At 31.7% G+C, this 27646-nt stretch overlaps 5 protein-coding genes across 5 annotated transcripts; 2 read left to right on the forward strand and 3 right to left on the reverse strand.

The window, feature by feature from the left end:
• Positions 1–3630: 3630 nt before the first annotated feature.
• PGO_040620 (hypothetical protein, conserved) lies at positions 3631–6374 on the forward strand (the record flags this gene model as incomplete). The annotated part of the gene is made up of 9 exons (XM_028686250.1): positions 3631–3901; positions 4062–4207; positions 4419–4504; positions 4667–4733; positions 5186–5299; positions 5526–5621; positions 5815–5881; positions 6066–6118; positions 6321–6374. 9 exons carry the CDS (start codon positions 3631–3633, stop codon positions 6372–6374), a joined length of 954 nt encoding a protein of 317 aa, XP_028542051.1.
• Positions 6375–8289: 1915 nt separating this feature from the next.
• On the reverse strand, positions 8290–14208 carry PGO_040630 (calcium-dependent protein kinase 4; the record flags this gene model as incomplete). Its single annotated transcript, XM_028686251.1, has 1 exon — positions 8290–14208. The coding sequence occupies one exon, from the start codon at positions 14206–14208 to the stop codon at positions 8290–8292; it is 5919 nt and encodes a 1972-aa protein (XP_028542052.1).
• A 3085-nt stretch (positions 14209–17293) lies between these two features.
• On the reverse strand, positions 17294–18193 carry PGO_040640 (hypothetical protein, conserved; the record flags this gene model as incomplete). Its single annotated transcript, XM_028686252.1, has 1 exon — positions 17294–18193. One exon carries the CDS (start codon positions 18191–18193, stop codon positions 17294–17296), a length of 900 nt encoding a protein of 299 aa, XP_028542053.1.
• A 1779-nt stretch (positions 18194–19972) lies between these two features.
• Positions 19973–22283, forward strand: PGO_040650 (hypothetical protein, conserved; the record flags this gene model as incomplete). The annotated part of the gene is made up of 3 exons (XM_028686253.1): positions 19973–21712; positions 21931–22050; positions 22209–22283. The coding sequence occupies 3 exons, from the start codon at positions 19973–19975 to the stop codon at positions 22281–22283; spliced, it is 1935 nt and encodes a 644-aa protein (XP_028542054.1).
• Positions 22284–23001: 718 nt separating this feature from the next.
• PGO_040660 (hypothetical protein) lies at positions 23002–27609 on the reverse strand (the record flags this gene model as incomplete). Its single annotated transcript, XM_028686254.1, has 1 exon — positions 23002–27609. The coding sequence occupies one exon, from the start codon at positions 27607–27609 to the stop codon at positions 23002–23004; it is 4608 nt and encodes a 1535-aa protein (XP_028542055.1).
• Positions 27610–27646: the final 37 nt, after the last annotated feature.

Here is a 27646-nt window from a genome sequence, read left to right on the forward strand (position 1 = left end):
AATAAAAAAAAAGGGTAGAAAAAAAGATGATAAAAAGGATTAAAAAAAAATGGGGACAAAAATGGAGATAAAAAATAGGGATAAAAAAAAGTTAATAATAAGAAGGTATTAAAAAGAAATTAATATGTTCCTATGTAAAATATAGAAAAAAGTTTATGTATACATTATAAATCAAGAATACAATAACACTAGCAATGCTTATGTACAATGCATATGTATATGCTATACTTTGACCAAATGGAAGGAAATAGGAAAAACATCAGAAAAAAAAAAAAAAAAAAAAAAAAAAAAAAAAAAACAAAAAAAAAAAAAAAAAAAAAAAAAAAAAAAAAAAAAAAAAAAAAACAAAAAAAAAAACCGAAAAAAAAAGGGGGGGGGGGGGGGAAATCATACAAATTTGAATAAAATTTATTCTTTGAAAAAACAGAAGAGATAATTTTTTGGAGGCATAGAAAATTAGAAAAAAAAAAAAAAAAAAGTGAACAAGTGCAAAAGTAGCGGCGCGCACTATATATATTATATACATAATATATAATATGTTATACACATATTTATATATTATACTGTGGGTTGAAACATTAATTAAAATAATCCGTTATAGGGAATAAAATGTAGAAGATTGATGCCGGGGCAAAAAACATTATATATATATATATATATACGCATATGTATATTATGCATATATGTATGTGCAATTTATGTGAGCATTTTTTTCATGTGATGGAAAACACTGTACACTAAACTTGTGGCAATTGTTTTATGCTTGTGCAGAATTCGGTAAATTTAAATTGTCGTACTTTTTAAATCGGATGTTCATGTGTGAATACATATATACAAATATAATGTTGATTTTTAACTTTATAACTTATTAAGCATTTCTACTCTCCTCCATATACAGGGGTCCGATTGCGAAAACATGAACAAAAAAATGAAACGACAAGGAAAATAGAAGAAAAAAAAAAATAAGGGAACACCTTATATATATGGAAAAGTATTGCAAAAGGATGAAAGAGGAGTGGGGAAAATTCATTAAATCTAATAGGAAAACTTAGGCAAAAAAAAAAAAAAAAAAAAAAAAAAAACACTACACATCAAAGATATGGACGACTCGTACTTTGGCCTATTTGGAATTTTTCAACTAGAAATTTTTTAACAAATGAACCCTTTAGGAATTTTCCTTATTGTAAAAGTTCATGTGTTGTTATGTACATTACACATATATATATATATATATATATATATATATATATATATACATATGTAATAATATACGCACGTAAATTCATTTATTGTACATTTATGTTTTTTCCCCCATATAAAATCTCCCCCTCACATACATTAACAAAACAGCGTGGTAAAAAAAAAAAAAATTGTTTCAGCCAGAGGGGCGAAATTTTCCCCGCAGTTGAGGAAAAAAACATTGCGGTATAAAAAAAAAAAAAAAAAAAAAATTGACAAGTAAATGAAATAGAAAATGACTAACAAAGTAAAAACAGAAAACAGTCCAAATGGAACACTGTGGAGAAGTTATATATTTCCTTCCGTTCATAAAAAAAAAAAGTAGCAATTTTTGTAAAATTAACGAAATTATCGCTGCTAACAAAAATAGTTAAGTGAACAAAACAAACTGTGCCATTGATTTACCTGTGTTTCCTAAAACCTTAAGAGGAGGAGAAAAAGAGTATATATATATATTTATATGTTAAAAAGTATGAAATAATTTCATTTCCAATCATTAATTTCAGCTTTATTAACAAATGAAATATTGGACAACTATTCATTTAAATGGTGTAATGAAGAAAGAAAAAAAAAAAAGGTTATGTCTTCACCCCTTTTGGAGGAATTTGAATTTTATTGATGGTGCCATTAAAAATTTGGAAAAGCAAAAGTTTAACATGTTTTAGCATCATCGTAGTTACATAATTCTTATAAGAACATCTGTATATATTGTTAAATGTGTGCTTTTTTTCCCGTTGCAACTTAAAGGAATACTTTCACGTCTTTATCAAATGCAAATGATGTAACATGTGTACGAAGTAGTCCTCTTGACAGTGCGTCGTTCTATAATACCCAAGAATTATGCTGGTGTTTGACCTGTTTTTTTTTTTTTTTTTTTTTTTACGACAAAACGAACAAATGAACCTAAAAAAAAACATTGTTCTCTCAATAAGGTTTCGTATTCTTAAGGTGAAAGGGAAACCTCATCAAGGTAAATTTTTTATGATATCTGTCATTCTCCATAGCAGTTTCAGTGAACACACATTTGTGTAGCATGCACATGCATATGTACGTATTTATACATGTGTTATAAAGGAAGCGGCTCACGCTTAAAAGATTTTTCCAATAAACCATAACAACGGAAACAGTCAAATTACCTAAGTTGTCCGCGTCTTACACCAATTTTCACTGTAATTTTAATATCCACATGGTGCTCACCATAGTACCATATTCTTTTGAGCAGTAAGAACAGAGCGTTTTTCATTTCGAATTTTCAAAAGAAAAAAAAGCAGAAAAAAAATAAGAAAAAAAAATAAGAAAAAAAAATTAGAAAAAAAATTCAGAATAAAAAAGCAGAAAAAAAATTCAGAATAAAAAAGCAGAAAAAAAAATAAGAAAAAAAAACCAGAATAAAAAACCAGAAAAAAAAATTAGAAAAAAAAACCAGAAAAAAATAGTGCATATTTCATTGCCTGTTTTTCGAAAGAACACCTATTCTCCTTTTTTTTTCTTTTTTTTCTACAAATCTCCAATTAATCTTTTCATGTCCTTATTCTTAATTGAACAGTAAAATTATATCAATGCACAAATTGGTAGAACAATCCTATTTTTTTTTTTTTTTTTTTTTTTTTTTTTTTTTATGTTATTTTCCAGTTTATTTTTATTTACGTAAAGCACCCATGCACGTACACACACAGAAAAAGAAAAAAAAAAAAAAAAAAAAAACTTGCTTATTCAGAAAAAAAAAAATATTGCCTGTTCAGGAAAAAAAAAAATTTACATGCTTTTTACTATTTCTAAATCGTTTTAAAGCTAGCTGAAAAAAAAAAAAAAAAAGAAAAAAGAGATAGGTAGGTATATAGATATGGAATGAGAGACATAGGAAAGCGCGCAAACAGAGAATAAAAAACCTTACACAGTAACAAAAAAAAGAAAAATATATACATATGCATATATATATATATATATATATATATATATATATATATATGTGTACATATGTTCACGTGTACACATTTTTACGTGCCCCTTCGAAGAGGCATAAATTTAGCCATACACACAGACCTAATCTAAACCCTACAACGGCCAAAAACAAATAAAAAATATATATATATTTTTTTTTAAAATTTGTGCATTCTTCTCCATTTAACATAAAAAAGGGCAGTTCTGCTAAGCATGCACAAATTTGCAAGTATACGCATTATATGTACATATTTATACAGTACATTCATGTAAGGTAAAAGGACAACATTGTCACATTTTAACTTTTATTGAAATAAAAAAAATAAAAGAGTCCTCTGCAGCATTTCATCACAGAAGGGTCTATATATTTTTCGTATAAGACAAATACGAATTGAACATTCTTAAGATTTTCTAATTACTCGGTTATTTGTCACGAATAGCTTTGGTAACATGATTGACTCGTGTCCAATTAGCACATTAAATGAGTTTCACTCAAGTGAAGAACAAATAATCGAAAAATTTACGCACAATCAGAATGGTGTGAAGCAAGATGATATGCTGAGAAAAGGTGTACAAAAAAGGAATGGTGCCCTGAATAAACACTCCTTCTCACGACCAACTGAAGAGGTAATAAAAAATAGTATGGCAGTCCGTACACGCGCTGAAGGTGAAGATTTTTCCAAAAAGGATCATCATGTCAAAAGTAACTGCGATTATTTCGGTAATAAGCCGCTTATATAAACATGTTTTTTTTTTTTTTTTTTTTTTTTTGCGTACATTTCCCTTTTTCTTCCATACATCCCATACATGCTAAAATGATTGTGACAAAAAAAATGGTTAAACATATTGACACAAAAAAATAACCCTTTCGCTCACTGAAGGTGCTGACCCCCACACAACGGACTATTCCATTGAAAGCCTTCTACACAAAATCAGGAACTTAGAAAATGAAAAATCTTACCTATTGAAGTTTTTGGAAAATAAAAAAAACGTCGAGTTAGAGTATAAGAAAGCGCTTGAGACACAGGTATAGAAAAAAAAAAAAAAGGAAAAAAAAACATCATTTGGACATTTGCATACCTACGTTTGTACCACGAGACAAAATAAACTCTTCAATGTAATATGTTACAGGTATGAGGCATACTGTCCTCATATCTGAGGCAAAAGTGGGTAAACGAGAAATGTCAGCGAGAATGTGAAAAAAAAAATATTTCTATTATTCTATATCAATTGTTCAGGCAGCATTTGTAAACTCAGAGAATAAAAAATCACAGTTCTATGAAAATGAATGGTTACACATGAAATCACTAGAATATTCATTCATGTAAGGAAATTAATACAAAGAGGAAAATTAACAAAATGAGGAAACTTCACATTTATATCATTATATTGACTAGCTAGAATTATTCTCGCTTTTTTTTTCTTTTTTTTTTTTTTAACATTTCCATATCTTCATCATTCCTTTGACTTCTTTTCTTTTTCTAAGAAATTCCGGAAAGGAACCCTTAAGACATGCATTAGAATTGTTCTATGGAGATTCTAATTTGTATGAGGTTAAAGAATAAGAGAAGAAGGAAAAGAGAAAAAAAGAAGTGCATAAAGTGGAGAAAAGAAAGAAAATGAAAAAAATGAAGAAAATGAAAAAAATGAAAAAAATGAAGAAAATGAAAAAAATGAAGAAAATGAAAAAAATGAAGAAAATGAAGAAAATGAAAAAAATGAAAAAAATGAAGAAAATGAAAAAAATGAAGAAAATAAAGAAAATAAAGAAAATGAAGAAAATAAAGAAAATAAAGAAAATGAAGAAAATAAAGAAAATAAAGAAAATAAAGAAAATGAAGAAAATAAAGAAAATGAAGAAAATAAAGAAAATGAAGAAAATAAAGAAAATAAAGAAAATAAAGAAAATAAAGAAAATAAAGAAAATACTCTCTACCCCCATCCCCCCCACCCCCGCATACATAGTCTCATCATTTGCTCACCTTCTGTCTTGTTGCTCCTGCAGAAGTTAGGAAACCTTACGAGTACTCAGGAAATATTTATTGCGAATTTGGTAGAGGATCATAAGAATTTAATACAAGAAAGGAACACCATTTCGAGAAAGTATCAGGAGGCAGTGGTAAAATATGTTGTGTTTGTGTTTGTTTGTGTTTGTTTGTGCTTGTTTGTGCTTGTCTGTTTGTGTATGCATCTTAGCATGCTATTCCTCACTATTATAACAACGATGTGGAAGTGTATTCAGTTTTTATGCCTATAAAAACCAAACCTATGAACGGTCACTTATTATTTTTCCCTCTATCCCTCTCTCTCTCTCTATATATATATATGTGTGTGTATATATGCAGGACGCCAATTTCCAACTGTATCAACAAAACGAAATGCTCAAAGCACAAAACATAAACCTTATGGAAAAAAACAAAGACACAATAAATGAACAATTGGTAAACACTATGAAAAAAAAAAAAGGGAAAATTGGAAATAATGAATTGTACACACAATTCCGATTTTATTTTAAAATATAAATATCATATATGGGCATAGAAAAAAATTGGATTCTTTCGCCCTCATATTTCATCGTTCATCTATTAATACATCGGATTAATCCTTTTTTCTTCTCCTCCCCCCCTCTAGCAGGAAAATAAATTAAATGCCTTGAACGATACTCTCATTTGTGTCCAGAAGGAGAACATTCGGTTGCAAGGTTTTGTTATAATTGAAAAAAAAGCTATCATTAGTATTTTTTACATCATATATGTTAATGTGGATCACTTTTATTAAAATTTTCCTAACCCCTTGCATGTTCTACATATAGATGTAAACTTTGCAAAATATATCCATACATAGATAAATTGTAGCTATGTCACTCATTTTTCTCCTATCTTCAGAAACTGTAGAACAGTACGTAAGACTGATGAAGAATATAAACAAATGTGCCGAAGTAAATAAAAGAAAAAAATTCTGAATACACCAATATGTGTTAACTCATCTGTGCAAAGCCTTGCTATACATTTAAGCTTTTAATATATTTTACATTTATCTTGTATATGTATATGTACATGTATATATATATATATATATATCTCTATTTTTGGCTCCACAAAAAAAAAAAAAAAAAATATCCTCTCTCCATATCTTCTTAGGTGAATTCCATTAAGGATGAAGTAGACAAGTTTAAAAACTACTTACTAATTTGAAATATAATTTGTCTATTCGTGCATAGTAATATTCGAATAAGGCTGTCCATGTATATGGGGTGTGGGTGTATCTATTTTTTTTTTTGTGTCCTCCCCTCCCCTTAGATTCCATAGCGAGACTAAAGCAAGATTCTACATAGCAGGGCCATAGGGTAGTAATGCAACTGGGTGTGGCAGTGTAGTAGTGTAATAGTGTAACAGTGTAGTAGTGTAATAGTGTAATAGTGTAACAGTGTAGTAGTGTAATAGTGTAATAGAAGAATTAAATGCTTATCCGCATGAAATAAACCTGGCCATTTTTAAGGACTACAACATGTGGAAGACCTAAGCACAACTCCTTACCTTTTATTACTTAACCATTTTGCTATCTAATCATTCTGCTCTTTAATCAATTTGTTATTCAATTATTCAGTTATTCAACTATTTAATTATTCAACTATTCAACTATTCAACTATTCAATTATTCAACTATTCAACTATTCAACTATTCAACTATTCAATTATTCAACTATTCAACTATTTTATTATCTAATTATTTTATTACATTTTTCTTTTTTACTCCTATCTTGTCATTTAGTAAACTTAACTTTTGTCTTAGTGTCCACTACCCTTTTGTGTGCTCACACTTGGAGGCATGCATCTATCATATTACCACTTTGCGGGAGCTCATCTTTTTTCATTTTTCAAATTTTCCCTGATTCCAAATTATGATAATTGTAGCAAAAGTGCTAACAGGCGTCACTACTTAATTACACTCCTTACAGCTGAGTAACTTCCTCAGGTTGTGTTAAAAATTTCCTTTGTGATTTTTTTTTTTTTTTTTTAATTCACGTTTGATAGTCCCCACATTGATTGAGGTTTTTTATATATATCCCTTACTTTTTATATAACTATGTTTTCGTAGCACTTTTTATTTTTCATATTAACTATTCCAAATTTTCGCATGTTTATCATATCCTTTTTGTGAATTCTATCAACCTTAGTTGATTACCATCCCCGTTAGGGATACATACAAATTATTCTTATTTTTTCTTTTTTTCCCCTCCAATTTGTAAAAAAAGAGAAAATTTTGTTCCTATGTATCTAAAAATATATACAAGTACACATAATCGTATATATTTTCGGTTTTCATTTTGATGAAATTCCTTCTCCTATTTAAATGAAAACTTGGACAATTTTCAACGGAATATATGCATACAATGGATATTTCCACATGATGCAAATGTATATCTATGAACACTTGTTCCATTTTTAAAAAGCAAAGATGTTATTTTTGCGTCTCTTGTGCAGAGTATGCTCGATGTTTCAGCATCATTTGTTCTTTTATTGAAAAAAAAAAAGGGGGGAAATCCAACAGTTAAGAAGTGGCGCAAAATGTGTATATATATATATATATATATATATATATATATATATGTTTACTCGTACATAAACCTTTTGAGTGATTTTTACTATCCGATCAAATTGAACGCGCTTGGACAGAGCAGAGGTGAACACGTTACGAATTCTCTTTGTAGTAACTCTAATGAAGGTCTATTTTGCTTAGAAACCAGAGAATGAAAGAAAAAAAAAAAATATTTAATTATGGGAGTTAGACATTTGTGAAAACTAGAGGAAAGATAAACAAAAATAGACATAATAGAATACTGGGGAAAACAAATAATCATGAACACTCTTCCCCTGCCCCCTTGGTGTGGCTCAGAAATGGTCAGAAGTTGTCAGAAATGATCAGAAATTATTATGGGAAAAAATTCACGTATACATGAAGTAATAGGTTCATGGTGACGCGAACGAAAAAAAAAAACAAAAAAACAAACATAAACAGAAACATAAACAGAAACAGAAACTATTCATATAAGCATAGCTGAACGAAATAAGTGTGGGGGGTTCGCAACTGCCTGCCTTGGGAACAGCATTAACCAATGTCTGCAAAGCAATAGTGAATTAATGCCTCTCTAGCATTTTGTATTCTCGTGTGTGGATTTGGATCCAAAAGTTTCAAGCATAAGTCTAATACATCTGGGTTGTCTTTCCAAATGAAGGGATCGAAATTGGGCTTCGTGTGAATTAGCACTTTCTTTTTTAAGTGAATTGGCATGTTGCTATTAATTTTGAATGGGAAACGACCATCCATTAATGCATACAAAATAACACCACATGCCCAGATGTCATTACCTGTTGATATGACCCCATCTAAAGATTCTGGAGACATATAAGGGGCGGTTCCACATATGAATTTCGATTTTCTACTTTTGTTAAATTTATTAGACACCACCTTCTCCATCATATCCATGTCGATTAAACATATATCACTATAAGAATTCCCTATTTTTTTTCTTCTTTTCTTTTTAATATAATGTTTTTTTATTTCTTTCAGCGATGAACACTTGATTCCTTCATTTGTGTGAAGTCTCACGAGAGAAACATTCTTCTTCCTTCCATTGTACAATGTTCTGTATCTTTTATTAATGAATGTAGCACCATCCAAATATTTTTCTCTAATATCTATTTGGCACAAATCCTTTCTCTTTTCCGTCACACTATAGGAGTGGTCTTGGTTGCTGAAGTAATGTGAATGAAATGAATTAGCCCGTATAGGATACTGTTTCACTCTTCCATTTGAACTGATAGATGTATGTGTTCCATTTGAATGAACTGAAACCATCGTTGGCAGATATCTATCCGCTAATTTTCCATCATAAGATAGAGGATAGTTCTTGTGGTTTAATCTTGAGAAGCCCCTTGAGGAGATCTCATTAGAACAGCTATCGTGGGAGATGCATCCATTTGAGTAGCTATCGTGGGAAATGAATCCATTTGAGTAGCTGTCGTGGGAAATGAATCCATTTGAGTAGCTGTCGTGGGAAATGAATCCATTTGAGCATCTGCCGTGGGAAAATATCCCATTTGAGAAGCTATCGTGGGAAATGAATCCATTTGAGCAGTTTCTGCTGGAAATGGAAGCACAAGAAATCGATTCTGTCAGGATTGATCCACGTGGAATTGTCTTCTCACTGGAGGTTCCTCCATTGTAAAAGTCATAACCATAGGAAGTTCTATTCAGTGCAATGTTAGAATTAGATTCTGCCATTCTCTCTTTACCCTTGTGTTGTTCATGGATAGATCCAACAAGAGCTCGTGACACAGAATGGTATGTCATATCAGAGGAGTCCTTCGAGAAAGGAACTAAGAATGGAGATCCTTGGTTCTTATTGTTCGTAATATCCACATCATTGTGTATATCTCTTTTCCCCATGGATAGTAATAATCCTGTACTTTCTAATGGAGAGGAACAAAATTGTTCATACTCATAATTTCGTTTTCTTTTTCGTTTAAACATAATATTTTCAAATTTTATATCTCTGTGTATAAAATTATTAGAGTGCAAGAAATCTAAAGCTATAAGTAGGTTCTTCATTATTTTTTTTATCTCATACACATCTAAGGAACCTGGTACAAGGGACATAAAATAATCTAATAAAGTGCAACCTTCACAAAATTCCATTATTATACAATTATAATTATCTTGACTAAAAATATCATATATAGATATAATATTCCTATGAGGATTGTTTTTTAAAAAAAGATATTTTTCAAAAACATTGTTCATTGAATAATCATTTTCTTCTTTCAAAATGACTTTCATTGCATATGGTTTCTTGTTAACCATATTAATGCATTTGTATACTTGAGATTTTTCTCCATAATATATTAATCCGATAATGTAATACATATTATTATAATATTTACAATCTTGGTGAAAACAACCATGGTATTTTATCTCACACAAGGAGTTACTACACTTGTTCTTCTCTCCTCTGTGTAAATGTTCCTCTTCTGTGTGGGATGAATTCCTTCTCCCATACATGTAACCTTCTCCTTCATCAGATTCATTGATTCTATTTTGCATCTCTTTCATACACTTGTCTTTCTCTTCTTCTTCTTCATTGCAGATTTCGCTTCTTACCTCTTCTATTGCATTTTTCTCCCAACAAGTATGATAAGCTAAACCGTCAATTGGTGCTGAACGATACTTATTAAATCCTTCCACATCTGTCCCTTCTTCACACCCCAAACATTTTTTCTCTTCATCATATTCTCTCCTAGATATACAAATGTTCGTACACAACGGGTTTCCAGCCTTTCCTTCATGCACATCATTTGTTCCCTTGTTTTCCAGACTCAAATTGTTCATTACTTTTCTTATCTTTCCCTTCTTATTTTTCCATTTATTCATAGCCATCTCATTCTTCCCACTCTTCAAACCCGTCTCATTCTTTCCACTCTTCGAACCTGTTTCATTCTTTCCTTTCTTCACATTCTTCCTTATATTTAATATTTTCCGATTTCTCACCCCCCTTTGCACACATTTCCTCACACTCAGAAAAGTTCTATCATGGTTATTCCCTCCTCTGACCTCAGGACATACATTTGGTGTATTTATCTGAACTTCATAATTACGAACGTGATATGTGTTATTATCTCTCCCACTGTGAGTGCAATGGATTTCATCACTTTGGAGTGGATGGTGATGAATTTGGTTCTTTCTCCTAAATGTTTTATCATTCATGTTAATCTTTTTCCACTGTTTATTTCCTACCTCTTTGAGAAACATGTTTGGATTTACTCTATTTGGGCGATAGCTAATGAGGGAATGGTAAAAATTATCATCAGAGTTTCCATTTTGTTGTATACTCCTATTATTGCACTTTGTACATTCGCTGAAGGAAAATAACTGGGAATCATTTTTCTCTCTTTGTGAAGAATTGGTGCAATGTTTGTCCATTACTACCTTACTATTTTCCTGTTTATTCTTCATCTCCTCCATCTCTTCCATCTTCTTCATCTCTTCCATCTTCTTCATCTCCTCCATCTTCTTCATCTCCTCCATCTTCTTCATCTCTTCCATCTTCTTCATCTCCTCCATCTTCTTCATCTCCTCCATCTTCTTCATCTCTTCCATCTTCTTCATCTCCTCATCTTCTTCTCCGTCACTTCCAAAACCCTTTCTCGTATTGCATTCCATGGTGTTAACAAATAATTTCCCGTCATTGCAATGGTAGCATTCATTACACCCCTTACTGAAATTTGGCTTCGAACAAAACATAGAATCACAATTAATCGTATAACATGTTAACACTTCGTCCAAACTTCTATTCCTTTTTAAAGTGGAAAAATAAAAATCATCTTCTTTTATGATGGGAAAGGAAGATCCTTTGCTCATTTTTTGACTATCAATCGAAGGATGTGTCTTCGATTTTTTTTGCAATTGGATATTTTTCATTAGCTTGCTTCTGCCATCGGTGTTACTGTCATCATCAGTAGCAGCAGCAACAGCATCATATTTGGGGTTCTCACCACCAACCTGATTTTCATCGTTTGGGGAATTACTAATAGGATTAACATTTTTTTTCTCATTCATATAATCGATTTCATCATTTTCAAATATCTCCTTTGATGCAGTACCAGACGAATTGGATTCTATGAATTCTTTGTAGCTAAAGACGGACTTTTTTTTAATGTTATTTAAAAATTGAAAATTTTTATACGAGTTAGCGTTTTCATTTTTTTTTTTTTTTTTTTTTTTTTTTTCCTTTCCTCTTTCTTTCTTTCCCCTTTTGTGCTTCCACTTATAGAAACATTTGATATCGTCATATAATTGCATCAATTCTTCATCACTTTTTTGACTTTTACTTTTCGTCTTTTTCTTTTTCTTTTCCATAACACAACTTTTCCTTATAGATTTAGTTAAATTATCAGCACTACCATTTTTACGACCATTGTTCAATAAAATAATCTCCAATTTTTTGTAAGAAGAAAGTTTTGAATCGCTATGTGTCTTTTTCGAAGTGTTGTTATTTCCATGAAGACTTTTCCTTTCCAAATTTAAAATATATTCTTCTTGTTGACACACAAACATGTCCTTTGCATACATATGAGATTTATGCACACTTACACTTCTACCTTTCCGTGTGTCACTTCTGATACTTCTATCTCGTCTCCTCTTTCCAACATCACCTTCACTTAACTTATCACGATCGTTGATGTGAATTCTGTGTGAATCATTCCTTTTGATACTGATTTTGTTCTTTCCTATGCTTTTTAAAATGGATACAGGTTCATAAGTAATGGGTGAATTTCGATCTACAAGTGTTGTATTATCCTTCTGATTCTCAAAGAATACACAATTTTTATTATCATTAACGTTAAAATATTGACTGATTGAGTCAAGAAGAGAAATGTTTCTCCTTCCTACTGGACTTCCATTATTCCCAGTTATTTCACTACAATCGAAATTACATGAATCGTTTCTGAAAATTTTAACGCAACATTTGAACAGTTTGCTACAGTTTCTACCTTCACGAGGGACGCTATCATTATTCCCCTCATTATTACTTTCATTACTGTTCTCATTGCTATTATCACTATTATTATCACTATTATTATCACTATTATTATCAATATTTTTATCAATATTTTTATCAATATCTTTATCAATATCTTTATCAATATTAATGTCACTATTAATATCGCTATCGCTGTCACTATCACTATTATTATCAATATTAATATCAATACCATTATCGTCACCTTTATAACTATTACTACCTTCATCATTGTCCAATTTTTCAAGGTAACAACAAGGAGATATTTTCTCCGAATTCCTTTGTCCATTTGGATTTTGAGAATTGGTGGAGTCACAACCGCCGTGATGGTAATTGTTCTTGTTCCTTACCTCTTTTCCATTCACATTATTTTCCAAGAAACTACTAATAATGGCCTTTTTTCCAGAACATTCTTTTAAGAAACAATTTATAATGGAACTTTCTTCAGAATCTCTTCTCTTCACTTGATCAATTTGGGGCTTCCTCAATTTGGTTTCGCAGTTATCTACTTCATTTCGTGCATCTTTTCTCCTCGTGCTATTTATAACTCTATAATTCTTACATTTATTTAATACATCCTCCGTATACAATTTACACGATTCTGTATCTTCACTCGAAGGGACATTGGATCTTTTTCTCGCGAATGAAAAAACAGTACTGCTGTCCTCTTGTGTGTTATAATTTTTCTTCATCATTTTTTTCCATATAAGAGAATTCAGATTCAACTTAACTTCACGATGTGCATAATTACTACCTGTTTTGCTACTCACTGAAGGAGTTGTGGAATCTAAAATGGTTGTAGATTCATTTCTATTTACTAAATTGTTATATTTGTAAAAGCTAACAAAATTAATTTTTTCCTTTCCTTTTTTGTTCCATTTTTGGCACCTCTTTTTGTACCCATTTTGGATTCCGCATACTTTCCTATTCGGAATAAGATACTCGATCGAAATGTCAGAATCAGCAGCTGCATTATTGTAATATCTTACAATCTCTGATCTATTTTTTAAATCGTCTAATTTATTTATCTCATCGTAATTTTCCAAATTTTTAAACTTCATGGAAGATTCTTCCATATTTTCATTGCGAATACTTGGACTTAACTCCTCCTCTTCCTCCTTTGATGATGAACAGTAATCCAAATTAAAGTGATGAAAATTTCCATTGTACATCGATTCACAACTACGTGTATTCATGGTATGATTTAATAATTGTAAATATTTATTTTTCATACATTTATTTGTTATGTGTTCATTTGTTATGTGTTCATTTGTTATGTGTTCATTTGTTACGTGTTCATCTGTTAAGTCTTCATTTGTTATGTATTTTTTTTTAATTGCTCCCTTTCTATCATCTCTATTATCAGTATGCTTATTTACATATGCTTTGTGTTCGTCAATATTTGGGGAAAAAACTTTTAGATCCTTTACAGTCTCATGCTTATCCATTTGAAAGCTCGATGGTGTAAAATGAAGTATGTGTTCAACGTCAGGAGTGTGTGCTTGTGTGAAATATCATGAAAATTAAAGTGCAGTTATCGGTCGTTTAAAAAAGAAGTGAACTGAATAGGGTGTCTTGTGTGTAAAAATAAAAATAAAGGAAATCAAAAACAAAAAAAAAAAAAAAAATAAAATAATAAAACGCTTAAACGTATCACGTATGGTTGACAAGTAAATTCAGGATAAACTCTGAAATATTATCATTCAACTGACAAACCCGTCTTTTATATGAATCTCGACAGCTTTTTGGGACCTATACGAAAAAGGTTTACCCACCAAATATAAAAAACACATAAATAACTTTCTGTTTAAGTTGCTTTGGATGCGTGTACCTTAATTTTGTTCTTTCCTCGGTTCATTCTTTCAACAAGTTATAAAAGCTCTTACTAGAGAAAATATAGTTGCACATAATACGGATAATCATTTTTTCGGAAGTGCAGTATACACAATAAAAGGGTACGTATATGGATCTACATAGGTGTATATAATGTGTGTTGTGTTATGTGGTATGTTATGTGGTGTGTTATGTAGTATGTCATCTAAACATAACTACTCATTATCACGCAGTAACACGAGGATGTGTGTAGGAAGTTCGGAGAATGTGGTAGTATGGTAGTATATAACTGCAAATACTACCTCAATATATGGTCTCTAATTTATGCTCAATTGAACATATGTAGAATTCTTGCAGGAGAATACAATTGAAGCAAGCGTGGGAATGCATAACAATAGACAGGATGTCCACATAAAAATAAAAAAGTTAAAATAATAAAAAATACATTTTTGTTGGAAAACATAAAAAAAAAAAAAATTAACACCTTTGCAAGAGTAAATATAAAAAAATTAATTAGAATTAATACTCAATTTCTTGTTAGACATGTTAGGTGAAGGGTTTTGAATATATATATATATATATTTAAATGAAGAAGCAGGATAGAAAATAAAACAAATTAAAAACATCAACTGGTGCAAAAAAAGAAAAAAAAAAGAAAGAAAAAGAAACGGTGAAGCAAATATATGCACCGTCAACACATTGAAAAAAAAAAAAAAAAAGCAAAAGCAGCAATTTTTTACTAATTGTATTAAAAGGGAATTTGTGTTTATAAATATGTACAGGTTATTTTAACATAATTCACGTCTCTGTTTTAAGCAATTTACAACAATTCGTAGAACCTCGAACAGCTCACAGAGACGCATCAAAACTTAATACATTTTTTGGATGCTTATATATAATGCTATTTAAAAAGCGATATCTCCCAAAAAGAAAACAAAAATATGATTATATGTATATGTACACATTTATGAAAACAAACGACATTCTTTACGCAACCCAAGCCGAGTGGACCTTGTATAATATATACCACAAAAGTAAACGTGAAAAATATATACACAAGTACACAGGTAGGGTATACATATATAAACATATTTTTGGGAAATGAAAAGTCCTAAAAAATTCTACGTTGCATTTTTTCCAAAAAGTTGGATGTGTCTGTCCACGACAACGGAGCATTTAAAGCGAATTTGTTAGGAAAAGGAAACTCGGTTGTATTGATGAAAAGGAAAAAAATTACAATAACTTCTACATAATTAATGTTTATAGCTGACTAAAATGAAAAAAAAAAAAAAAAAAAAAAAGTTGTTCATAGCAGCTGTTCATAACAGTTATAGGTAAAAAAATAAAATAAAGTAAAAACATACATCACATTATGGATTAAAATATGCAACAAACCAAATATGAAAATAAACCACACACACAGCCTTTAATAACCCTTGTAAGATCGTTCATTAGCAAATGGCGATGGTAATTTTAAAAAGGTAACTTTTGAATAAGTGTGGATTGGGGAGTATATTATTTATTTATTTATTCTATTTTTTTTTTTTTTTTTTTTTGCGGTTTTATATAATATCATTTGCAAAACATATACACACAAAAAACAACTGTTTTAAATTAAACGATAGAGGCACAACTTTTGGGGAAAAAGGAGCATGAACTGGAGCTAGCAAGAAAAATGTGTGCAAAAAAAAAAAAAAAAAAAAAAAAAAAAAAAAAAAAATGTAGCTATTATGACAACTTCATTTTTTTTTCTACTGTTTTTCCGCTTTTTTTTTTTTTTTTTTTTTTTTTTTATTAACCCGTTCATAACGAAAAATTTTACAATACTGAAGTACAGACCTTTTCATCGCATTATGTGTGAATAAATATATTTTTAAAATAAATAAAAATAGAGGGTGTGTTACTTTTTATTATTTTTTTCCTCTGTTGGACAGTTGTAATCTGTTGTATATTGTGTAAGAAATAACGTGCGATTTGAGGTTGGGGAAAAAAGGAAACGGAAGTGGCAATTTAAAAAAAGAAAAAATAAAAGAAAAGAAAAAAAGGGAAAAACAAATTCAAGCAAAGCAAATTCGAGTGAACTGACTCCCAACCTTTGATTACTAAAATTTGCACATATTTTCTCCGTTCCATACCGTTCTCTCATTGTCTCTCTCTCCGCCCTCTTGCGCTTGTTGGATATCAGAATCTTCCTTTTACATACACCTATGTGTGTGTAAGCAATTGGAGTCAGACAATTATCTAATAAATATGTTCACCACGGATTGGCAACGAAAACAATGCCCTTTTTTTGTGTTAACACATCATGTGCTGTTTATATGAATTTGCATAAACACATTTTTTTCTAAGCATGCATGTGGTGTGGTGATAAAAGAACATACATAATATGGTTTGGCTCCTCAGGGTAGCCACAAAAATAATTCAAAAGTTTTCCGAGCAAGGTTGGAAAAACGTACATGTGTACACATGTACACAATATGTGATAAATAAACAGGTGGAAAAACAACAAAAAAAAAAAAAAAAAAAAAAAATTAGTACAGGAAAACAAATGAATGAAACAATACAAATAAAAATATATGACAAAACTACACCACGTGATGAACACGTGCGGAAGTACCTCCCTTCCCTGCCCTTCCCCATCCATCCAAACACACACACACACCATAAGAATATACCACAAATAAATCATTCTGGAATTTTCTAAACACCACTAGTTATATAATGAGCTAATGTAGCAATGCATAGAGTATTTCTAACTTCCTGCAGAGCGATATCATTATTACTAAGTTTGGATGTAACTCTTAAGCATTTCAAAACAACATGCGGATTTATTTGCTTAAAAATTAACAAGTACTGGACTTTTTTTAAAATTGCAACGAAAGACTCATCAAATACATCATGTTTAAAAAAAAAAAACAAACATAACATGATATTCCCCACTTCCTTTACATCAACTTTTTGCATAAGTTCCCCAACAATTTTGACATGTTTGTTTCCAATTTCTTTTTTATTATTATAACAAAAGGTTTTTAAAATAATACTTAGTCCCTTTTCAGTAATCTTCATTTTTGCAATGTCATTATTTAATAGCAATTTTTGAAGCAGTGTGCTAATTTCTTCCATTTTTTTTTCATCTTTTGTTTTTTCTGCACAAAAGTATAAAGCTATATATGATAAATAATCTAGACCCCCTAATTTATTTTCTAATATATCCCAGAATAAGTTTATCAAATGTGTGAATTTTGGATCATATGATGTGCTATTACAGTAGGCATGGAACATTACAACTACCTCATTTAAGCTAAATGAATTTCTTATAACTTTTATTCTATCGTGAACTAATTCCCAAATATAAGGGTTGTTAATTCTCCTTTTGTTAGTATTTTCGCAAGTATGTGCCAACGCTGTATTGTTCATTTTTGAAATACGTCTAATCAAAGCATCTTCAAAGTTATAGGATTCTTCTGTTTCTTTTATGGTATCCCTTTTTTTTTGCAAGTGAAAGGAAAATGATGCCTTTTTCCCACTAAGGAGAAAATATTTATTCATGCTATTCCTTTGCCCAAGAAGCCGAATGATCATCCTTCCCCACAGATTCATAATTTTCAAAAAAAAGGTAATAATTTGGAATACATTCAATGAAAATTAAAATGAAAACAATCCGTTAAGTGCATTATATTATGTATATATTTGAACGACACACCTCATGAAGAGAGTAAAACTTATTCTCCTAATTTATTGCTTCAGTGCGCTCAGACACGTATATATACCAAAGCAAAATCTTTAATTTTAGCATAAGATATCATAAGACCTTTTCTTTTCTCATGCACTTATTTCCATGTGTACTCTTTAGAAATCATTTTACTTGTGTTGATGCTCCGACACCTTCGGGGTCGTGCCAAACGGTGCTATCTTGAAGATATCCCATGTGCATACATATACAAACAGAAGTATATATCTATTTAAGAATTTATAGCACTGAACAAGTCTTCTGAGGGGCGGGGTCTATAATCACTACATATATAGGGGTAACACCTGCAATGTGTATAAAAAGTTGCAAAAAAGTTATGCACGAATTGTACATTTTAATGCAAGAAAATCAGAAAAGAAATACGATTTGTAATAATTTTTTTTTTTTTTTTTTTTTGTTTCTTTTTCTCACAATTATACTGCGGTAGCAGTAAAAATAGGATTGGTTAATATGAATAGATATGTCTCTCTTCAAAATATCGCAAAGTGGGATGGGAAAATGATACGTTGGTAGGATTTTATAACTTATATTCGATGCAAGATTTTGTTGCAGCTGCTGACCACACGTTTATGCTTATTTGTATTTTCTTTTTTTTGAACATGATGTCAGAAAAGTTAGATAACTTAAGAATATTCTTTTAGATCACTTTTCTGGCATCATGTTGAAAAAAAAGAAAATACAAAATAAATGAATATATAAAAATAAACAGATGAACAGATGAACAGATGAACAGGTACATATGTATTCATATCCATATAAACAAAATTTCCGATGCAGCACCGGTGTACGTAAAGAGCATTTAAAAAGGGCCATATTGAGGGTTTTTCAAAATTTAAAAACTCTTTAATATATTATCCATATTTTTACCGTCCCCTATCGTCCTGGCAACGTTTCCAGTGATGCATTTATTTTTTTGATAAATGATACCAAACTATGGCTCTTTGTCAGGCTGGTTACTTTTTCACGAAGAATTGTAAAAAAAAAAAAAAAAAAAAAAATTAAGCAACGTTTACATTACAAGCAAACACGAGTGAGATTTTTTTTTTTTTTTTTTTTTTTTTTTTTTTTTTGCCTCTTTACAGAAGAAGATCATTTGATGTGAAAGTTAAGGAGTCTCTACCCTTGCTACATTTTTTTGAAAGTAGCAAATTTGCAGACTAGGGTTATACATATTATAACATATATTATGTTATATATTTTTAAATATTTTGTTTTCCTCATTTTGTAAGGTTAAAAATAGTTTTTTTTTTTTTTCATCTACCAAGTAAGCGCGAAATAAGGTACTTACTTTCCTTTACCCGTAGTGTATATTGGGGCTGAATACACTTGTAGAAAAAGGTTGAGTTAAAAGAAAGCATTTTTATAAAGGACGCATGTATATAACAACAGGAATGTACGTATGACTGTGTTCCTACGTATTTATGCACCCCGCTCAATATTAGTATATCTATATATATATATGCTTGTATATATATATATATATACAAGGTATGTGCATTTATCTGGAACTCTGAAGGAATCTGTTGAGGAGGCAAACAAGAACTTTTCCGCTTTTTGTTTTCATTTCATTTGAAAGGTAAAATTTACCTGTTAAGGCATTACATCACATTAGTTCCACTCAAAGGACCATGAAAGGAGGAGAAGCAACAGGAGTAGAAGAAGCAGGAGGAGAACCAGTTGGAGAAGCGGCGCCAGCACCTGCGTTAGAACCAGCGTTAGCAGGAGCAGCTGGGGAGAGACGTCGTAAGGGGAAGGGAGGATGTCAAGTGAAAAAAGTGACGTTCCGAGATCCCCTCGTAGTAGGGGAAATTAGAGAAAATGAGAAGCACGAATTTAATGAAACATTTTGTGGCGAAGAAGAATATACAAAGGATTTGGATGAGGGGGAACTGTCAGTGCTGATGAGAAGTTTCAACCCTCTCGATTTTGGCATTAAAGAAAAGTTAAGTGAAAGTGAAAAAAAAATACTCATTAGAGAAATTTTCGGTGGAAAAAATAATAATTTTGCCCCTCCATCGTGCGTTACAAAGACAAACAAAGAAAAAAAATGTATTATCATTTTGGAAGATGTACAATTGAAAGATCCTAAGGAATCACATGATGATGAAATGGATAGAAGTATTAAGAAACAAGGGGAAAATAAATATGATAATCATGTAAAGGATATAAAAAATGATAGTATAAAAAAACCAAAGAGGAAAAAAAAAAAAAAGAATAATAAAAAAGAGACAAAAAAAAATGGAAAAAGGGAAAAGGGGGATGATGATCCTTTGGCTTATCTGGATGGAGATTGTTATTTCCCGAATGATGGATATGACTATGAACAACATTTAAAAACGATAAGTCAGAATTTTGTGGAGATAAAACCTAATAGTGAAAATAAATTTTTTGAGGTTAAACCGACAAGTGAAGAAGAAAGAGAGTTATTTAAAACTTTCGATTCTGAGAATTATGAAGAATTAAATGATAATTTTGTTTTTGAAGCACAGGATGTGAGTACCATTGACAACTTGGATGTGTCAGAGGAAATTATTTGGGGCGATTCCAACTCATTTTTACCATTTAGTGGTATCAGAAGTGATGTCAATACTGGTCATATGATTATTAATTCGGAGCATTTAACGGAACTCGGAGAGATTGAGGATGGAGATATGTCCACAGGTGCGTCTATCAGTGTGGAAGGAACAGACGAAGGAGCAGACGAAGGAGCTACGTTGTCTCAATCGAACAGAAAATACAGCGACAGGTGCGACCCCCATAATGCAGTAGAGAAGATAAATGGACGTGTTATCTTTGACGAAGGGGCAAATTTGAGAAATCACACATCTGAGAACATAAACCTAGATGTATTAAAAAAAGGGGATAATGATTTGAATGCACTTAAACTTAGCGACCTTGTCGAACTGGAGATGGAAAAAGTAAAGAGCAGAAATCTGAATGAAATAAAAAACCTGGTTACAAAGAAGAAACGCAAAAAGAAACAACAAAATTGTAGGGGAAATGATACAAATAATGTATTTGTCAATGTGCATCCAGAGGATAAGAACAAAATACTGCAAATTTTGAATTTACAGAAAGAGGAAGAAAATGAAATGCATTGCATAAACTCCTTTTCAGGTGATCCTGGGGAACTTTCCTCCATTGCATCCACAGCATCATCGTTTTCATACGATTGTGAAACAATTCTAACAACAAAGACTAATACGACAAATCATCCCTACAAGTTAATTATACCAAAGAAAATTACTACTTCCTCTTGTCCACCAAAGATGAATAACATCCTCAGCAGTACCAACACATGCAAGAGAAAGGAGAATGAGAAAAATGCTGAATCGATTAAGTTGGAGAATTACTTAGTTCTTGAAAAGGTAAGTATCTTCGTTAGACAGAGAAAATTGGATTAAAATTTAGACTCCCACTCCCTAATCACCTGAAATAGTGGTTCCAAAGGTGTACTTATACACCCTCTTTGTATATGATTTGTGTTGACTACAGCGAAGGCGTACTGCTGTCGGGATGACAGATGCTATATTTTTTCACCATTTCATATTGGTTATTCATTTGTGTGTCTTTCCACCTCTTGCAGATAAATGTTACCCGTGCGAAAAATGAAACTCCAGAAGAAAAGAGGGATCGAAAAAAATCCGTTAAAGAAGCGCAAAGACTGAACAGGAAATTGAAAAAGGAAAATTTGCTTCTCATGAAGGTACTTTTGATGCTTCCCTTCAATTTCTCTATCTCTCCTCATACACCTAGTTTTGTTTTCGCTGTTGCTCTAATTTTGTTTTTCTTTCTTTTACTCTATTTTATTTGTAACATTTTTTTTTTTTCTTTTTTTTTTTTTTTTTTTTTGTCATTCCACAGAACGAGAAGAAAATGATGAACAAGAAAATGAATCCCTTTGACATAAGAGATAACGTGAAATACATCAAATTGTGAAATTGGTCAGGATGAGTTTTTTCCAATTTTTTTTTTTTTTTTTTTTTTTTTTTTTTCTAACAATTTTGTTTTCTTCGGTTATGTTCCACCCTCGTTGCCAAACTCCTCTTTTGGGAGGATGCAATTGAATGTCCACACATACACGAAAAAAAATAAAAAAATAGAAATAACGAACCTGTAATTTCATTGCACACGTAGATTAGAGATTAGCTTTGTGGGTGTAGCAGAGAGGACAGCATATACTGATGTTTTTTATTTTACTCCATTTCTTGTCCGTTTTTTTTTTTTTTTTTTTTTTGATACCTTCTTATTCTGCTTTAATTCATATTTTTTCGTTCCATGAAAAGCAACCCACTTCACCCTTTCGAAATGTGTTTTTCACAAAACGTTATTATTTTATATGCCACACGTAGCATAACATATCATAGCAGAAAAGAAAAAGGAAATAGGCAAAAAAAAAAAAAAGCAAATGTCAAAACGTCACTTTAAAATTTTGTTAAAGGAGAGCTGCGACTTCTTCGCATTTCAAATGGAAAAATAGTTATTCATCAAAGGTAAACCAAAAAAAAAAAAAAAAAAAAAAAAAAAAAGGAAAAGTGTGGAGGAGTGAAGGAGTGAAGGAGTGAAGGCACGCATTAACCAACATCACCAGCCTTTCCACTTCGCGCACATGCAGGAGCATAGGGTATAAAAAAAAAAAAATGCAGATTGAACAAATTTAAAGATTTTTTTGTTCGCAGAAGGGAACAATCACTTGAACAAAGTGCGTTTTAACAATGTTGTAATACCTGTCTTCATGATTAACCAGTTCATTCTGTTCATCTCTACGATCTGTAAATTTGTTTGTAAGTTTTTCTCCATAGAGATATTTCATATGTACATGTTCCTCGAACAATTTGTGAATAAAAGAAAAATCGCCCAAAGTTTTATTTAAATGGTAAATGATTTTACGAATGAAATTTTGATTAAATGTGTAAAAAAAGTCTTTTGGATCCCAGTTCATTATATTTTTCTCTTGTAGACGTACAAATTTGTTTAAAAATTTGTGCAAATAATTGGAAGTATTCAATTCATATTTCTCACTGTCTGTTTCTCTTTCCTCATTTCTTATCTCTGGTTTATGCGCTAAAAATTGATCATTTCCATATGTACCTAAAACGGAATAAGTATTCAATTTCGAAAAATTCTTATAAAAATTTGGATACATTATTTTAAACAACTCCACGATCTCGTCTTTTTTCAGTTTGCTGACTTTACAAATAGTGCTTTTCCATTTCGAGGTTCGTCTTTTTTTATTTCTTCCTTTTTTAACAAGACATTTTTCTCTCATTCTCCTTTTCCCCTTACTATGCTCATGACTGCTGTCGCCACTGCTTTGAGTTTCTGTATCTAACGGATAGGCACAACAAACCCTTTTAAAACGAGCCCTTTTAATGCGAACCCTTTTAACGCGAACCCTTCTAATTTGAATCTCATCTATACACCCTTTCAAAATGTTATTAAAAAACACATGAGAAAATGTACGATCGAAATGCATATCAAATTGCTGTCTATCCATTGTGTTCCTTTTGAAAAATAAATTTCGACTTTGAAAATGAACCTTCATTTGCGGGCACATATATACATTCAGATGTCCTTTTAAATAGACATAATAAATATGATTCTTTTCATCTACTTGTTCGCTTAGTGTGTCTTTCATATCGACACGCTTTTCTTTTCTATTCCTGAACCATGTGGTAGCCTGGGAACTACTGCTATGATAGTCTCTTAACCGTTTTTTTATTTTTTTTCGATCTTCTTTCTCAGTTCCAATTTCAATTCTTGGTGCATGTTTACTAGAAATTGCTTTCTCCTTTTTCATTACACTATCTTCAGCATTTTGTATTTTTTCGGGGAAAACTTTTTTTTTCTTCTTCACTATCTCGTTTTCATTATTTCTAGTCACACGTTTTGACGTTCTTTTTTTTATATTATCTTGGACTGTGCATTTCTTTATCTCACTTTGCTTTTCCATCTCCTTCAACGACTCTTTTTTAATGAAAATGTTGTAGTTGTGAGGAACCTCATCAGGTCGCTCATTGGGTGACCCTTTTAAAAGGTCAGTAACCGAGTCTGCAGAGAGATCGTGTCTCTTCAACTTCTCCACCAGCAGATTTCCAGCGGTCTCCACCCCATCAAAGCTTTCATCCGATTTAAAATGATTCTTAAGTTTCTTATTTATTGGGAATTTTTTTTTTCTTCTAAGGATTATTTTTACTCGTTTCCTTTGCATAATGGTACTGTCGTTTCTCCCCTCCGTCTGCCACGACTGGCTCGACTGGTTCGACTGATCATCCCCGCCCTTTCTTCTTCTTCTTCTTCTTCCTCTTCTTCTTCTTCTTCTCCTCCTCCTCTCCATTTTAACAAAAATCCTAAGTAGCTCATGAGATATAAAAACCTTGTATTTAATGGAACATGTTGTGCACAAACTTTTCACAATTTTACTAATTTTCCTCATGAACATTTTTTCCGTTTTGCTGCCTTTCCTTTTGGATAAAATCCTCTTCATGCTTTTTATGCATCTGTGAAGACGTCTCGATTTTATGTTTTCTAAAACTTTTTTCATTCCCATGACACCTCGACTGTGGGAATTATAACCCTCCTTACGCCCCTTCCGATATGCACAACCGGGGTTCTTATCAAATGAAAGGCTGTCGATTCCACTTCTATCGAGCCTACTTCTACTAGCTCTATTGCTGTCGATGATAGCTGAGGTAAGACTACCCTCAGAGAGGGCAATGAATTCATTTCTGAAGTGATTAATGGGTTGAAGCGTTCTACCCATGTCCCATTCCTCAATGGAAGACGACATGTCTATTCCTCGACGTGAATCCAGCAAACTTGTGTGGAATTTATGCATACCATCAATTTCATATTTCAAGTGAGTTAAACTTAGCTGCTCCGTGGATGCTTTATCGTCTAAATAAAATTCTTTTAAAAATTGTAAATAATTTCTATGCAATAATTCGAATCGTTTTATATATACATCTCTGCGGTTGAAATATGAATAGTTATAAGTGTCCCATTGGAAGGAACCTATCTCATCATTGTTCTGCATGCTCAGATGTTTCATCTGGACATACTCATTCAGTATATTTATTTTGTACTGATACCTTGTGAATTCTTTGAGTGTAAAAAAAAAATAACTTTTTTCCATTTTCAAATTTTCCTGTATTTTTTTTTTCTCTAAGTTGTGCAAAATGGAGGGGGGTGTTCTCAGGTAAGTCAAACCAGAGTATGACAAATCCTGCCAATCTGTTTTGATTTGAGACAAATAAAAATCGGAAAAGATGACATAACTCCAAATGTGAGAATCCTCAAGGATATTTAAACATGATAACAGCGTCGTTTTCCCAATAGGTATAAGTCCTCGATAAATTTTTTTCATGCAATTAATTTTGCTGTTCTTTAATTCACCTGGTGCATGCACGTAAACTTCTTTGCTTCTCCAACTTGGGTTATTAGAATGCGGGAAATTTCCTACAATATTGGAAACATTGAGCACACTTTCTTCATCTCTTCTCTTAGGAATTGTGTGAAAAAGTTTCTCTTTTTTGTTCGTCCTTTCTTGTGAGTATTCCATATCATTGTGTAATGCTCCGTTTCCTTCACGACAACTACTCCTTAAATTATTCAAACGTGAGAAAATTCTTTTCTGAAGTTCCTCTATTTTTTTCTTAATAGCATCTGCGTTGCGAATGTCTTTTTTTTTAATATTTCCCTTCTGTTGATCAATTTCGCTAGATGATTTTTCTTTTTTTAATTCTTCACCTGATTTCACTTTGTTTCTCCTTTCATCAATTTCCATGTTAACCGCATTAAAAAATGAATCATTCGAATGGAAATATCCAAATTTACTGTTTCTCTCCTTCATCTTTTTTTTAATTGATGAGTCGTTAACATGATAGACACTTGATTCGATACATATGGATTCTCTTTTCTGGTTCCACTTGGCATCATCACTAAGAAATTTGTTTTGACCTGACATTTTTTTCTCTTCTCCAAGTGACTCATTTCTTCTCTTCTCCAAAATTAACTCCTTGAAGTACTGTGCTATATCTGTTTGTGGATTAATTTCCTGTTTTTTGTGATTTAGATTCAGTGCCTCTCCCCCTCGCTTCTGATGATCTGGATTACGGATACATTTAGAGTAGTAATTGTTACTTCTCTTGGAATGTCTGCCATAATGATTTGGAACATACTCATTAGACGCTCTTGCATGATTGCCCTTGACAAGGTTCCCTATTGTTGTACTGTTCGCTTTGGAGCAGGTACGCTGTCTGTATGGGCCACTACAGACGCTACTTCTGTCACTCCGATCACTCCTGTTACTCTTATCACTCATATCCTCCCCATCCATGTTGACCCTTCCCCTCCATGAGAACGTCCCCTCCCAAGCCACACCACATTTGACCTCTCTCTCTTTTTTTTTTTTCTGATCTCTCTCCTTCTGAAAATTGAGTTCCAATAAGTTCACATATGGATAGGAAAACATGTGATCTATGATTGAGTTGAAAATTTGTCTGAACTTTATGTTGTACTCTTTTGTGCTGCACATTTCGTTTTGTCCTTTTTCATCCGTCTCGCTCTTTTCGATTGACATGGAAGGAAGACTCTCCTCCGTGTTGCCATTCGAATTTTCATAGACGCTATTATCTGGTATGTATTTATTTCTCTTCTCACGTTTGCAATCCTCATTAAATTCTTCTCTTTCAACGGACAGCAGATATCTTGTAATTTCTCTCATGTTATAACTGTTGATATTCACATCGGGAAATCCGTTTTGAATCTCGTTTTGAGTCTCGTTTTGAATCTCGTTTTGAGTCTCGTTTTGAGTCTCGTTTTGAATCTCGTTTTGAGTCTCGTTTTGAGTCTCGTTTTGAGTCTCGTTTGGAAGTTCCTTTTCCAACCCCCACTTGGATTGTTCATAATGTGAGTAACTCTCATTTGCAATTCCCTCCACGCCATTTTCCCCACCAACTTGGTTCCTTTTTTCAGCTGAATCGTCAATGGGGGTCGAGCAGATTCCCTGTTTTATGCACCTACACCCTTGGGGAGACAGTTCACCCAATGGTTCATCTAACTTTGTCTCGTTCTTCCTCGCATCGGTTCCTTTAATGCATCCACAACATTGTCTTGCATTCATGTTGGCATCTTCTCTCTCGTGAGAAGTAGCTGCTCCTACACTATGCTGCACCCTGTCATGATCAAAAGTAAAGTTGTCATTTTCGGTCTTACCTAGCCTATAAAGATAACATTCTTCCATCTCCAAATGGCAATTCTCCATTTCTTTTCTTTTTTTTTCTCATGAAAAGATATTACAT

This window comes from Plasmodium gonderi (assembly GCF_002157705.1).
Source record: "Plasmodium gonderi DNA, contig: Chr04, whole genome shotgun sequence".
Taxonomy (NCBI): Eukaryota; Apicomplexa; class Aconoidasida; order Haemosporida; family Plasmodiidae; genus Plasmodium; species Plasmodium gonderi.